The sequence below is a fragment of the Octopus bimaculoides genome, chromosome 11, assembly GCF_046866305.1.
Source record: "Octopus bimaculoides isolate indiv1 chromosome 11, ASM4686630v1, whole genome shotgun sequence".
Lineage (NCBI taxonomy): Eukaryota > Metazoa > Mollusca > Cephalopoda > Octopoda > Octopodidae > Octopus > Octopus bimaculoides.
Window position 1 is genome coordinate 77,293,133 of NC_142938.1, and position 16,632 is coordinate 77,309,764.

General features: G+C 37.9%; 1 protein-coding gene across 2 annotated transcripts in view; it reads right to left on the reverse strand.

The window, feature by feature from the left end:
* Window positions 1-14,568, reverse strand: part of LOC106867567 (organic cation transporter protein) — a 64,609-nt gene extending 50,041 nt beyond the window's left edge. Inside the window, exon 1 of one of the 2 annotated variants that reach the window (XM_089360419.1) lies at window positions 13,051-14,567. In XM_089360419.1, coding sequence (XP_089216545.1) covers window positions 13,051-13,180 — 130 coding nt within the window. In that variant the 5' untranslated portion in view covers window positions 13,181-14,567. Of the gene's footprint in view, window positions 1-13,050 lie in introns of both variants that reach the window. The other variant, XM_089360420.1, reaches the window with a different exon arrangement.
* Window positions 14,569-16,632: the final 2,064 nt, after the last annotated feature.

The following is a 16,632-nucleotide window of genomic DNA, read 5'->3' on the forward strand; positions in this document are numbered from 1 at the left end:
ATATATATATATATATATATATATATATATATATATATATATATATATATATATATATATATATACAATATATATATATATATATATATATATATATATACATATATATATATATATATATATATATATATATATATATATATATATATATATATATATATATATATAATATATATATATATATATATATATATACATATATATATATATATATATATATATACATATATATATATATATATATATATATATATATATATATATATATATATATATATATATATATATATATATATATGTACGTATATATATGTAATATATATATTACTCGTAATAAGACCGCATAACATTCACACCCTTATCAAAGAACGTAAGCTGGCTTCAGCTAAGATTCGGAGATATTCCATGGAAAAATCAACACTGGAGATTACTTCTTGGTTTACGGAAAAAAAAACAGAGAAAAATAATATTTTTCATATATGGTCCAACGAGGTACATGACCTACATGACCATGAGTAAAAGGAAACTAAAGCTTCCTCAAATCTCGTCTTATCGTTCCCAAAAGGGCAGTGCGAGACATCTCCCAGCATGGCCGCAGTCTAATGAATGAAACAAATGAAAGAGAAAAGATAAATGTTGTCAAAAACGTATAATCCACCGCAAAGATATTTGCATTCATTCGTCAGTGTAAAGCAGGCTGTTGTAACAGCTACTCTCACAAAATAATTGTTTGAATCCTTTTCAAAAACAATTCTAAGAGATATTATATACGCTACAGCACAAGTGTTAAGCAATTCAACCTCAAATGCCTTAATTCTAAATCATAGATTCTTGTTTCCCCGATAAGAGGCCTCTTGTACACTGAGGGTTGTGATATTATCGCTTGCAATGAAAAAAATATAAAGAGATAGTCAATCTTCAAAAGGTCATTCGCATGTTACATGGAAGATCGCGCAATATATCTTGATAAAACTGTAATTCTTTATCAACCCTGCTCTGGAAAGCTGAGCAGAAACCATAAAATAACGAAACACGATACAACTTTAGCAATTGTATCTTACTTCAAGTATCTTGTCATCATGTTAAACAGAGGGTGCATACTTTAATGACGAGATCGCAACTAGAATACAGAAGTTGTGGATATCTTGTAGATATCTTTTTATTACAGTCTGAATAATTTACACAAAATATCACCTCCAAAACAAGCATTTTTGTGTGTCGCATTTTATGGCTTTTCAATATAGACAGTAAATTCAAAACATGCCAAGCAGTTGGAAAGTTTTCAGCAAAAAATGTCTTTGATAATTATTAGATGTATGTTAGATTTTAAATGAGTTATGTAATATAGCAGACGAAAGTTTGCAGGTTATATAATTTCATATAGAAGAAAGAAGACCCCCCAAAGTGTCTATTCTTATGGAGAGCTATGTTCTGGCGAATGGCTTCCGAACAAGCCAAATTTAAGATGCAAGAACTACCTTAAGTCTGATCTTCAAAAAGACAATTATGAAAGTAGAAAGTTCGGAGATTATTGCAACTGATAGGAAATCGCAGAGAAAATACACACACACACACACACACACACACACACACACACACACACACACACACATATATATATATATATAAGACAGGTTATAAATAATGGTTATTAAATAAACTTTTTTCCTATATTAGAGCAAATTTGGCTTACAGCTGTTTCCAGTATACATTATGGGTACGTTACTAAAAGGTTTATATATATATATATATATATATATATATATATATATATATATATATATATATATATATATATATATATAGGGAGAATTCACAAAAAAAAAACCAACAGACGAAGACAGGTGGTGTAGAAAACAAATAGATGTATTAGTATAACGTTCGGGAATTGAAAAAGTCTTTAACGTTTCGAACCTACGCTCTTCCACAGAAAGGAACACAGAAAGATACAAGGAGAGAAAACAAATGTATATACCATAAGGAGTCTACTATAGACTTTTAGGGAGAAATCTCTTGCTATATTGGTAGCGATTACGTGTTTATCTCATTATCAACACATTGTGGAGATATCATCAAATACAAAACATGTTTTGTATTAAAAAATAATCAACCGATGTGGTCCAATTTGTTTTTTTGTTGATCAAAAGTTTTCTCCATTTTCTGATTATTTAAATTATGTGTGTGAGAGTGTTTGTGTGTGTGTGTGTTTGTGTGTGTGTATACCAGTTGAATAAAGTTAAAACATGGTCTGGTTTATATATATATATATATATATAGAACAGAACTGTCACGACAACCATATGAACCCGAAGATTGCATAAATGCAAGAAAGTATACTAGTTCAATAAGAATGGGACATTATAATATTTCATTTGTTCAATAAGAATATACAATTAATTCTTCATTTCATTTATTTTGACTATAGCATTTTTTTATCTTATATTAATATTATAAGAATATAAATAAAGCGTGAAAAACAGAGTTGGAATTCCTTTGAGTAATATATTCTTCTGTTCACAATCGTGCAAATGCCTTTGTGTGTGTATATATATATATATATATATATATATATACAGATGCAGTGAATATGTATTGTCTAAATTACGCAAAAATGAAAATAACACTGATATCTCATTTTGACTGATATATTTACCAAAATTACATAAAAATGTCTTGAAATACTAAAGTGTAAATTCTTTCAATAAAATTGCCATTGGCTTCAGCCACGGACTCCAGACGACGTGGATTCTCCTGAAGATCTTCTGGATGGTCGCCTTGTTTAAGTTGGTGAATGCTGCTATAATCCTTGTCCTCAGTTCATTTTTGGTTTTACAACGAGTTTTGTTGGTCTCTTGCTCAACTGCTCCCCACAAGGAGATTGCAGTCTGGGGAGTTAGGTAGCCAGATGTTAAGGGTGATGCGGTCGCAGAAATTGTCTTGACAGGCATAACTTGGTTCTCCTGCTTGTGTGGCAGGGTGCAGAGTCCTGTTATTAGACATAGGGTCTTCCAGCAGCCACCCTCTTTACCCAGGGCAGCACTACCTCCTCCAGGCACTTTATGTAGGCCTCCGTGTTGAGTCTGAGGCCGTGTGGGAAGATGAATGGAGGCATAACCTCGCCATCACTAGTGATCACTCCAAACACCATGATGTTGACTGGATGTTTGATTTTTATCACTCTCGGTACATGTTTTGGGGACACGGCAAGCCAAGGGATTGACACCTAAACACTCTGAAATGTTCGTACAGAAGCTTCCGGCGCGAATGCCAAGCAGTACCATATGTCGTTTCCAAATTTCTGGCTGAATGAATTGCGTCATAGACCTGTTTTTCTCACAGATGATGCCCAACTAACCCTACTTATGCTGTGGTAGTTGACAAAACGAAAAAACAAACAATGCGCATGGGCGAAATTAAAAATATAAAATGGCGACAATTTACCCATCGCAGACTCTGTGTATGTATGTGTGTGTGTGTGTGTGTGTGTGTGTGTGTGTGTGTGTGTGTGTGTGTGTGTGTGTGTGTGTGTGTGAGTGTATATGGGGGGGTCATGCATATATATGTGCGTGTACGAGTATACACATAAAGAAAGAGAAAAAGAAAAAGAAGGAGCATATATCGGAGTGGGCGGGGGGGGGCGCCTCATCACACAAAATATATTTTCTCTGATTCTAATATTTGAATTTCCTTTCGATACAGGAAACTACATCCTGGGAAACTACTCTTTGCGAAAATAATAATAATGATAATAATAATAATAGCAACAACAACAACAACTAAACGTACTGTTTTGAACGGCGCTAAATAACTAAAAGAGTGTACTCGGACGGGGGTAGGGGGCTACATGTACTTTTGAGCTCTATGGCATTCACTGCGTAACTTCCCTCAAACAGATTTTGTTGTTTTGTAATCTTTCATCTTTTGCTTGTTTCAATCATTCGACTGGGGCCATACTGAGCACTCTGTTGAAGGGGTTTTAGACGAATGTACCGGATCCACTAGTTATTTTTCAAAGCCTGGCCTGCCTTTATTCTATCGACTTCCTATGCCAAACTGCTAAGAGTGCGTAAATAAACACTGATTATCAAGCAGAGGTAGAAAGACAAATAGATAAGTGTGTGTGTGTGTGAGAGAGGTCTAGAGAGAGAGAAAGAGAGAGAAAGAAAGAGAGAGAGAGAAAGAGAGAGAGAAAGAGAGAGAGAACCATCATATATATATATATATATATATATATATATATATATATATGTATATATATATATATATATATATATATAGGAGCTGGAGTGGGTGTGTAGTAAGTAGCTTGCTTACAAACCGCATGGTCCCGGGTTCAGTCTTCTACTATAGCCTTGTGAGTGGATTTGGTAGATGAAAACTGAAAGAAGACCGCCGTATATATTCTCGCGCGAGAATATAATAATACAAATCATAAACCGTAACATTTAATCTGCTGAAATGAATTGATAAGCCCACATGAAACATCCAAAGGTACATCTTTTTACCTGTTATGAAATTTTACTCATGTCACATAAATGCAAATTTAATGTACAAATTTGTAATTAAATTGTTGAGTATTAATTGAAACGGCTGTAAGAAGCTAAGATGACCAATTTGTTGTTAATAGTAATCAATTACTTACTTCTTTATCTCCATTTTCTTTTCTTCTTTTAAATGGATATAAACTATATATATATATATATATATATATATATATATACAGAGAGAGAGAGGGGGGAGGGGGGAGAGAGAGGGGGAGAGAGAGAGAGAAAGAAAGATATATAAATAGATGTTTATGTATATACGTATACAACAGGCTTCTTTCAGTTTTCGACTACCAAATCCATTTACAAGGATTTGGTTCTTCCGAGGCAGTAATAGAAGACATTTGCTCAAGATTGTCTGCTGTAGACTGAATCCTGAATCAAGTGGTTGAAAAGCAAACTTTTTACCGCACATCCAATACTACCACCACCACCACCACCACCACCACCACTACTATTACTACTAAATAACTACTTTAATTGAGGTAAAAAGAAGTCAAATTTCTCTTTCACATGATTCTATAAACGAACGCAATTTATTTCCGAGTACATATGAAGTTATGTAACGTATCAAATGAAATTAGTGCTTATTCACTTCTTCAGAGATTTTAATTTGAATTATAATTAACTTATAAGATAAACCAGCAATGCAGGATGAATTTTCACGGGGCGTGTCAACAGCCGGGCAAATACGTTAAATATTCTCGGAATTGCATAACTTCATATGTAATATAAAATACATTGAGTTCTTTCACCGAAACATACGTAACTTCTCTTCCGTCAGTCACTCGACACTATGCTAGTCAGGTTTCAGCATGAGGTGTTGATGAGATAATCGCTTGGCTTCTACTTACACTCTCAAATGATGTGTGTGTGTGTGTGTGTGTGTGTGTGTGTACGTTGATTTCGTTCACCGAAACGTACGTAACATTAATTTGACTTCTCAGTTAAATGCCCTTTTGATATGCGTGCCTTCTATTGGTGAAGTTGTCCTTTTAAATTAAACGAACAGTAACTCATCATCCTTCGGTCATTCAGACCCTATGCTAGTCAGGATCCAGCATGAGGTGTTGATGAGGTAACCTCCTGGCTTCTACTTATACTCTCAAATGGTGCGCGCGTGCGCGCGTACATGTACACATTGCTTCAAGTATTGATGTCCTGGTTCGGGAGTTTCAAGGTCATGAGATGTGTAAAACTAAACCCGTATCATTATTGTCTATTTTGACCTGAGATAGTGTCACCTGAGAAAGGAAAAGGCCCAGGGGAGTCAACCTCGAGAGAAAATCAAGGTGTGGAGTACTCGGAGTGTCCAATGCCCTCTCTGACACCCATTCCGGCAACAACTGGGTCGGTGGAGCTCTTTAGCCTTGTAAGACCATTGCCCTGAGAGCAGGCCACTCCAGAGTAAAAGCTACAGCTTGTTGATCACAGAAGCTGTCAGAATCGGCTGAGTATCTTTCGTTAGACCCCCAAAACTAAAGAATTAAGTGGCATCGGACTGCGCGAACTAACTCTCCCTAAAAAACCCACTAAATGCAAGAAAGAAGAAAAGCATCAAGAATCGGTCTACAAGGTCACTTAAGGGCGTGACACTCACCTTCGTGATATGTATGTATGTATGTATGTCTGATGTGTGTATGTGATATGTGTGCGCGCGCGGGGATGTGTGTGAATTTGATTTCCATGTACAGCTATAAAAACATTCAATACCTTTCTTTCAGCGGTCACGTTTTTATGAACTTTTTAGAAAGAAAGGGCATATAATACACACTCACACACACACACGCACTCACACACCTATACACACACACACACATATATATATATATATATATATATATATATATATATATATATATATATATATATATATATATATATATATATATATATATATATATATATATATATATATATATATATATATATATATATATAAATGATAGGCGCAGGAGTGGTTGTGTGGTGAGTAGCTTGCTCACCAACCACATAGTTCCGGGTTCAGTCCCACTGCGTGGCACCTTGGGCAAATGTCTTCTGCTATAGCCTCAAGCCGACCAAAGCCTTGTGAGTGGATTTGGTAGACGGAAACTGAAAGAAGCCCGTCGTATATATGTATATATATATATATATATATATATATATATATATACGTATGTGTGTGTATATGTTTATGTGTCTCTGTTTGTCCTCCCAACTTCGCTTGACAACCGATGGTGGTGTGGTTACGTCCCCGTAACTTAGCGGTTCGGCAAAAAGAGACCGATAGAATAAGTATTAGGCTTAGAAAGAATAAGTCCTGGGGTCGATTTGTTCGACTAAAGGCGGTGCCCCAGCATAGCCGCAGTCAAATGACTGAAACGAGTAAAAGAGTAATATATATATATATATATATATATATATATATATATATATATATGCATATATCCATACATATATGTACATACCTACATTTATATGTATACATACATGTATTTATTTATTTATTTTTTTTTTTTTTAATTTTATTTATTTATGTGTTTCAGCCAAGTAGCTGCGGTCATGCTGGTGCACCACCGTGATTTTCACGTTCCTTGCATGGCTCTTCTCCCCCACCTGACATGGTCCAATCAAGAGTTTTGATGGCACATCTGGTGTATAAGAGAATTTGACACAGCTGCCCTAAACTGCGTCTCATTACGAGCCATTGGTTCGTCTGGTATCGTGGAGAGGAAAGCGTCAAGTTTTGTCTTGAAGACCTCCGCATCCATGTCTTGCATGTCTCTCAAATGTTTTGGCAGGGCATTGAAGAGCTGAGGTCCTCTGAAACCGAGGCTGCTGCAGTATCTCGTTCTTATGTGAGATGCAGTGGACGGTACCTTTGGCACCATGCAGTGGCGACCCGTGCGGGCATTCCTGTAGTACTTGATACCAAAGTTTGTCACCAGTCCTTCCAGTATTTTCCATATGTATATTATTACATATCTCTCCCGCCTGCGCTCCAGGGAGTAGAGACCTAGTGCCTTCAGTCGCTCCCTGTAGTTCATCTGTTGGACTGTGGCGATCTATTTTGTATAGTGCCGCTGAATTGCCTCGAGTTCTGCTGTCCGCTTAACACTGTGTGGTGACCACAACTGAGAGCAATAGTCTAGGCGGCTCAGAACAAATGTCTTCCATAGAATCAACATGACTTTTTGATCCCTTGTACGGAAAGTCCTCAGTATCCACCCTGCCAGTTGTCTGCACTTTGCTGTCAACTTGACAATGTGCATGTGAAATGATGCATCACTACACATGTTGATGCCCAGATCTCTTACTGTTTGTGGTTCTGGGATTGCAGTACCTCCAGGTCCTGTGTATGCCAGTTGGGAGGTACTTGTGGTCTTGTAGCGCAGTACTTGAAATTTTTTGGCATTGAACTGCATATTATTTTGCTCTGCCCACTCATATATTGCATTTAGGTCATTCTGCAGGCTTACAATATCATCAGGATTCTTTATTGCCTGAGATATCTTTGTGTCATCAGCATAGCTAGTGACAGTGGCTCTCCGAGTGACCGTGGGCATGTTCAGAAGGGCCACTATGAACAGTAGTGGCCCCAGAACAGTTCCCTGTGGAACACCGCTCAATATTTGTGTTTCCCTAGATAGTTCTCCATTGGCTGCAACTGTCTGACTTCTACCATTCAGGAAGTCATGCAGCCACTCTCCTAATTTACCAGCTATGCCAAGGTTTCGCAGCTTGTGACATATCAAGCCATGATCAACTTTGTCAAAGGCTTTTGCAAAGTCGAGATATATCACATCAACATTTGAATGGTCAAGTAGCTGCTTCAGGACCCAGTCATAATGCTGCAAGAGCTGCGTGAGGCAGCTTCTACCTGGACGGAAACCATGCTGGGTCTCATTCAGCAAGTCATTTTCTTCTAGGAACGCAATCAATCTCCTTCTGACAATTCGTTCCATGACTTTGCTAATATGTGAAGTCAGAGAGATGGGCCTGTAGTTTCCAGCCTCTGCTCTGCTTCCACCTTTATGGATAGGACATAGGGTGCCTTCCTTCAGCTTTTTGGGAAGTTTACCATTTGCAAGGAAACTCTGGAAGAGTATCCGGAGTGGTCCTGCTAATTCTTGTTTACACGACTTTAAGAGGACAGCTGGGAAACCATCGGGGCCAGTTGCCGAATTTGAGCTCATTTCATTTATGGCAGCTATCACATCTTCCTCTTCAATGTCGATGTAGGTAATGGATGCAGTCCCCTTCTGCTGAGTGCTATTGTCAAAGAAATCAGCTGGGTTCTTTATCTGCATGTGACTCAGAGGAGAGGTGAAGACACTCTTGAATTGTGTATTGAGCACTTCACTTATCCATGTGGGATCTGCAGTCAGTGAGCCATTAGGCAGGAACAGGGGTCCTATCTTATACTGCACCGTAGCAGTCTCCTTTGCAAATCTATAGAAAGCATTGGGGTTTGTTTTTATGCTTTCTACTGCTCTCTTTTCCTTCTCTGCTCTCTCCTTTTCATGGGAGAGTTTAATTTTGTTTTCTATTTCTAACAGTGTTAGTTTTAATTTAGCCCTTTTCCTATCCTCCAGTTCTCTATTTAACTGGTTTGAGACCTTTGTTCTGTGTCTCATAAGGATTTTCCTGTCTCTAGGAATTCTATTGGCATGTTTGCTGGTCTTTCTATATGGCACGTATTTGGTGCATGTCTTGTATGGTTGATATAAAATGACTTAGTTTGAGGTCATTGTCTTGTATAGAAAGGCTGTCATGCCAGTTTTGATTTCGAATCTCTCTGCGAATTGACTTCCAGTCCGCCCCGTGGAAATTCAGGTTGGATATTACTTGAGTCCTCCTGGTGGGGTGGGTGTCAGTGGGTTGTCTAGGACCATACATAGTTAATTCTATAATGTTATGATATGAGAGAGATGTGGGCGTTATTTTCACATTATGGATTAGGCTCACATTGTTTGTGAAGCAGAGATCCAAAATATTGCTTCCCCTAGTTGGTTGGAGTATCACTTGTTCCATGAACAGCATGTTGGATAGTTCTAGCAATGATTTTGCCTGGCTTTGTTCATGCAGTGACATCCCAGAGAGGATGTGACCTTCAGGCCATTTAACATTTGGGAGGTTAAAGTCGCCTACGAAAAGTATATTGATGTGTTGGTCCAGATTTGTCAGGACCTCTTCTATGCGTCTGAAGCTGTCCTCAAATTTACCTTCCTGCTTTGCGGTATTTGGTGGACGGTATGTTGAGCATACAACTACATCAATTTGTTTTATGTGTACTATTAAAGTATCACATACAGAGTTTGAGTGTGATAGTAGTAGTAGGGGTGTGACATCTTCTCGGATGTACATTGCAACTCCCCCATGACTTCTATCCCTTCTGTCTGTTCGGAGTACGGCATACTCTGGTATATTTATCTCCGCATCTGCTATATTAGGTGTCAGATGCGTTTCGGTAAGCACCATGCATATTGCTTGATTGCATGTTGCTAGGTCTTTCAGGTATAGGAACTTGTCTTTGCCGCCTGTTCGTAATAGGCCCCGGATATTCAGTAGGAATATGGGTGTGATATCTGTGCAGGGGTTCCTGGTGTTAGCGGTGGCCATCCCTGATCCGTCATCTGTGGTGGTCTTGGACAATGGTTCGTGTGGCGTTGACTCTGTACCCTCTGCATCCACGTTAACTGTTGTACCATTTTCTGGGCCACGCTTAAAAAAGCTTGCTGCTCAGCTACTGCAGTTCGTACAGCCTCTGCATATAGCCTTTTTTGGGGGAGCAGAAGGAATATACGGACTTCTCTCTTTGTGAGTCCTGTTGGTATTCGGTGGATTTTGTGTACGTAGATTTAAGCTTTCTGGTTTCCCTTTTCTGCGCTCCCGCTTATTTTGTTGTAAGTGGTTATCTACCTTGTTTAGCTGGTCGTGTTTGGGATGGGCAAATTTGCAGTTTCGTCCCTTTTCCCCATGCCAGCAGGTACCATTTAGGTAGAATTTACAGATCTGTTTCTTTTTCTCTGTGTGACGTGTTTGGGCTTGAAGCCTGTTTGTGTTTACCGTCTTCTTGTCTGTTCTCCTGTCTTTGTCGTTTGTGGTGCAGCGTTGACTGTATTCACCATGGTCATTGCATCCCTCATCAGTGGCTACAGCATGTATAGGTACAGGACATTAAAAAAAACGTTAAACACAATGAGAAACGAAAACATAAAAAAAAAAAAAACGAACTTTTTTCGAACAACGAAAAAAACAAACAGAGAAACGAGACATGCAACATAAAGAGTATATCCCTTATATATATATAAATACTACACAATCAGCCAGGAACATATATATATATATATATATATATATATATATATATATATACATCAATTTTGTAAACTTTGAGTCGCTTGGCAACGGTTATCAATTGTTAAAACACATGGTGAAAATCGCCGTCTTTAATACGTACTTTGAACCGGTTGCGAATATCGTGTGGGAATGAGTGTGTCTCCATTGCGTGTGCCTATGTGAAAGCGTTTTTATATGTGTGTACCTGTGGATATGAAATCGATGATGGCTAAGTGGTTAACCAGCATGAGGTCTCGCGTTCGATTCCACTTCCTGGTGTCTTAGGGCGTGTCAGTATCCTTTTTCTTTTTACACACAGGCGCAGGTGTGACTGTGCGGTAAGAAGCTTGCTTCTCAAAACATATAGTTCTGGGTTCAGTTTCACGGCGTGGCACTTTGGGTAAGTGCCTTCTATTATGGCCTCGGACCGACCAAAGCCTTGAGAGTAGATTTGGTAGACGGAATGTGTGTGTGTGTGTGTGTGTGTGTGTGTGTGTGTGTGTGTGTGTGTGTGTGTGTGTGTGCTTGTGCGTGCTTGTATATATGTATGTATGCATGTGCGTAGGTCTGTTTTTGTCCTCATCAACCGGTGGTGGCTTGTTTACGTGCCCGTAACTTAACGGTTCTGTAAAAGAGTCCAATACAATAAGTGCCAGACTTCAAAAAAGAAAGAAAGAAAGAAAGAAAGAAAGAAAAAAGGGATTGGTAATTTGTTCAGCTAACACCCTTCAAGGCAGTGCCCCAGCATGGTCGCCGTCCAATGACTGACATAAGTAAAAGGTGAAAAGATTTTGAGTCTATGTAGAAACGCGTTTGATGGCTTATATTCAATGATTGAAAAGGCAGCCCTTGTCTCGCACTGTGTCACGCTGAATCTGCTTGAAACTCGCGTGATGGTTACGTATATCTACGGAATACTCAACCACTCAGTTTGCTTCAGATAATAAAAATCGCCAACAAGTATTCTTCGTTTCTTTTATTTGTTTCAGGCATGAAACTGGCCACCCTGGGACAACCTCTTGAAGGCATTTTGTCGAACGAATCTACTCTAGTTTTTTTTTTTTTTTTTGCCCCATCATTTAAGCCTGGTACTTATTCTGTCGGTAGTTTTTGCCGAACAGCTAAGTTACGGAGACGTAAACAAACGCCGGTTGTCAAGCGGTGGAGAGAGGGATAAACACAAACATGCACAAAGATATCCACGCACATAGATATACATATATAACATATATGCATATACATGTGTGTGTGTGTGTGTGTGTGCGTGAGTGCGTGCGTATGCAGAAGCTTACTCTGTGTGTATATATACACGCACGGTGAGCTCTCAATTTTCGTCCACCAAATCCACTCAAGGCTTTAGTCGGCCCGAGGTTATAGTAGAAGACACTAGTCCATGATACCACGCAGTGGGACTGAACCCGGAACCGTATGGTTAGGAAGCAAATTTCTTACCATCAGACACAAGCCATAGACACACAACCTTAAATGTAGGACGAAGTGACAGGACACAGGTAATTATGCAAACCTGAGTACTGTATGCTGTTCCACCCCGAAGATGAATGAAAAGTAAAACGTGCATGAATGAGATTCGAATTCAAACCGTAAACGACGGTCGTGTGAAATACGGAAAGATTCCCGCCAATGCAGCTGCCGTATGATTAAATTTTCCGGATATCTGATCATGACTTTTTATAAAACCCTATAAACTCAATAGTATCTATTCATAAGTTTTATCATTGATAGTCTGAATATAGTACAAATGAGAGAAATAGTGAGAAATAAAAGTATTATTTAAGTGAAAAACAAGCTTTGTTAACCAAATAAAATACAGATATCATAAATGCCATAAAATAAAATACTTTTTCGTACAACACAGAAATTGTCGTTCTTCTAATGACAATTAATTAACACAAATTAGGACGAATTGTCTTGGCTCTAATTAACGACACGTTTTCTTTTGTTTGTTTATTTTTTATGGAGGAGGCGATGAGTGCTGGTAGCTAGAGACTTCCGGTTGAGTTCCAGATAAGATACAGAGAGAGAGAGAGAGAGAGAGGTGGGGGTTTACTGTGATAATATATTTAGACCGTGTTATATAAAGACAGACAAGCACAAACAGATAAACATCGCAAGTACTCTGAAAGCTTGAAGCAATGAAATTGTAAACAATTTTATTACCTACCTATAAAGACTATCTTCAATAAACTCACTGCAACAGGGATCATAGATATACATGTGGCTACGAACTGCGCTATCTGATAAAATCCCTTTTCGTTCAGATTCAGCAAAACAGTATCAACGTCCACAGCCATTTTTCGTAAAAGAGTTTCTTTCAAGTACGTTTCGTGTCTTTGTTTCGAATTCTATTATAGTCGTTGCTGTTGTTGTTGTTGTTGCTATTGTTGTTACCTGATGCTGTCACTCGCGGGACTTGTTCCTGCGTGCTACTCGTTCCTCGTTCTCGTTTCTATTTGTTTATATATTCTTATTTTTTTCTTCTGTCAGTTTTGCTTTCGCGGGAGGCAGCGTTTTTAAGATCCCATTTTGCTGTTAATTTCGCAATTGAGAATATTTCTCTTGGAGCTATTCTTGTTATTGTCGCTGCTGTCTTTGTTGTTGTTGTTGTTACCTGATGCTGTTACCCGTTGGACTTGTTCCTGCGTGCTGTTCGTTTCTCGTTTATTAGTTTTAGTTTTTGGGGGGGCGGGGCTTTTAAGATCCTATGCTGTTACTTTCGCAATTGAAACCCCATCTCTTACAGCTCGACTTGTTATTCCCGCTGTTGTTGTTGTTGCTGCTGTTGTTGCAGTTGGTGGTGATGGTGAGAGTGGCGGTGGGGTGATGGTAATGGTACTACCGACTGTTGTAGTTATAATAATAATAATAATTATAATTATAATTATTATTATTATTATTATTAATGATGATGAGGACGCCGACTCAGACACTGTTGTAATTATTGTTATTGTGCTGGTCGTGGTGGTAGTTGCGGTGGACGTGGAAGTGATTCTTTTGGCGTTACCGTTTCTGTTGCTGTTGTTGTGATGATGATGGTGGTGGTAGTGGTTGTGATGATGGTTATTACTGTTGTTCTTTAAGATGTTTACCACGACGACGATGATAATAATGATGACGATGGCGTTCTAGTTGTTACGGCTGTTTCTTACTAATGCAGCTGTTTGCCGGTTTCTGGGATCCGTGTAACAGCTGCTGCTGCTGCTGCTGCTGCTGCAGCTATTATTGTTGTTGTTGTTGTTTTTCCTGGTAGAATTCCTGATATTCTTACCATTGCTAACAATGCTGTTGTTGTTGTTGTTGTTGTTATCTGCTGTCACTGGCACTTTTACAGCGGTTGTGAAAAAAGTTGTAAATATTGTTGTTCTAACTGCTGCTGCTGCTGCAATTGCTGCTGTTAATGCCGCTGCACTACTATTTCTGTTGCCGATGCTGTTGGTCTTGTTATCACTACTACTACTGCTGCTGCCGCTGCCACTGCTATTGTCTCTTCTGCTGCTGTTACTGGTGCTGTCGAAGTTGGTGTTGTTTTACTACGACTAATTCCTTCTTTAGGCGGGAACTTCATGAAAAGCAAGACTTTTCAATGAGATCAGTCCCAAGTTTAGCTGTTTACATTCTTCGCAATATCGTACCACTTCGTTCCTCCACCACCACCACCACCACCAGATATCTCACACCGCCTTACAGTCTCTTCCCTCCCTCCCTCCCTATCTATCTATTTATCTATCTGTCTGCCTATATCTATCTATCGTTACCGCTCTGTCTTTTTCTCTCTCTAACTACCACTCTCTCTCTCTCTCTCTCTCTCTCTCTCTCTCTCTCTCTCTCTCTCTCTCTCTCTCTCTCACATTTTTCTATCTTTTCTCTTTCAGCTATTTTTTTCTCATGACTTTTCACCCTTCTTTTCCCTCCCCACTTCACTCTCTCTCTCTCTTATTCATTTTCTCCTTCTCCTCACTCATTTTCTCCCCCTTACTCTCTTTCCTACCCTCTTCTCCGTATAAATGTATATATATATATATATATATATATACACACACACACATTATATATATTATATATATATATATATATATATATATATATATATATATATATAATGTGTATGCATGTGTATGTGTATTGTATGTGTTGTGCTCTGTGTGTGTGTGTGTGTGTGTGTGTGTGATATGTGTCTGTCTGTGCGTGTTGTGTACATTACTTTTTCTAACATTTTCCCTGAATCGTTTCAAAGATTTTTTGTGTTTTTATTTCACTTTTTTTTTGTTTCCTGTTTCAACCACCCTCAACTCTCTTTTTCACCCTTTTTCTCTTCTTTTCTCACTTCCTCCCTCTCCTTGTCTATCTGTCTCTCAGTGTGTCTTTCTCTCTCTCTCTCTCTGTCCTTCTCTCTCTCTCTGTCCTTCTCTCTCTCTCTCTCTTTCTATCTACCTACCTACCTACTTACCTATATAAATATGTGTGTATGCTTGCATGTATGTATACCACACTCGCAAATACACTCTCTGTCTCTCTCTCTCTCTCTCTCTCTCTCTCACTTTCTCAATCTCAATCTCTCATTCTCTAACTTAGCCATCCACTAACTCTTTCACTCTCCCACTCACTAATCCCAGAATTTCACACCGTGAATTTAAACCAGAAACTATAATTATTATTGTTGTTGCTGCTGTTGTCCTTATTATTATTATTATTATTATTACTATTATTACTATTATTATTACTATTATTATTACTATTATTATTACTATTACTATTATTATTATTATTACTATTATTATTATTACTATTATTATTATTATTACTATTATTATTACTATTATTATTATTATTCCTTCCTCATTCTTGTATTTTCTTTTCACTCTCTTATGCCATAACCTTTCTCCACATTTCTCTCTCTTAGTTTCCCCTCTTTCTCTCTGTCTCTGTCAAAGTCTCTCTCTTTCTCTCTCTCTCTCTCTCTCACTCTTTCTCTCTTCCCTTCACTTCCTATTTCTGTAACCGTTTAATGAATTTCGTTCAAGTTACGTAACAGAAGGCGACGGAATGGCAGACTTCTTGCATCGGGGGTAATCTAACACAGTAATATTTGGCAATTCTTGCTATTAAGCATTGCAGAGGAAATATACTGCAAGATAAAGGAATATTAGTAATAGTCATACATTGAGAGACCAAGTGTATAAAAAGCCTATATCAAATTTCAACACAGCAGTTGAAAATTATATTAAACCTATATACAATGCTAATATGGTAATGTGTGTTGACCTGACTTCAAACACTAATACTTTGGTCATGCAATACCCCTGCTTCTATTAAATGACCCCTTCCACTATCCTTTCCTTACTTCTCTTCACCCCTCTGTGACCTGTCTTCTCTATTTAACTTTTCTCTGTTTTACATTTTTTCTATTCTATTTGCATCTTTCCATATTTTCCTCCATTCCCGTGCACATACCATTCCTTCAGTTTTCTGCTTTGTTATAACCACAAATGGCTCTGATGGAAGTAACATTAATTTTCTTAGATTATTCAATTTTCCCCTATTGATCAATAAACCAATTGAGTAAACCTATCAGTGATGTATCTATAATGACTAGCTGTAAGCCAAATTTACTCCAATAAAGGAAAAAATATGTAACGTCCGTTATTTTAAACTTATATATATATACTTACAGGTTGCGTAAGATATTCGAGGACAAATTTGTATTTGAGGTGGGATGTACATATAACGAAAGAAAACAACATTGTTA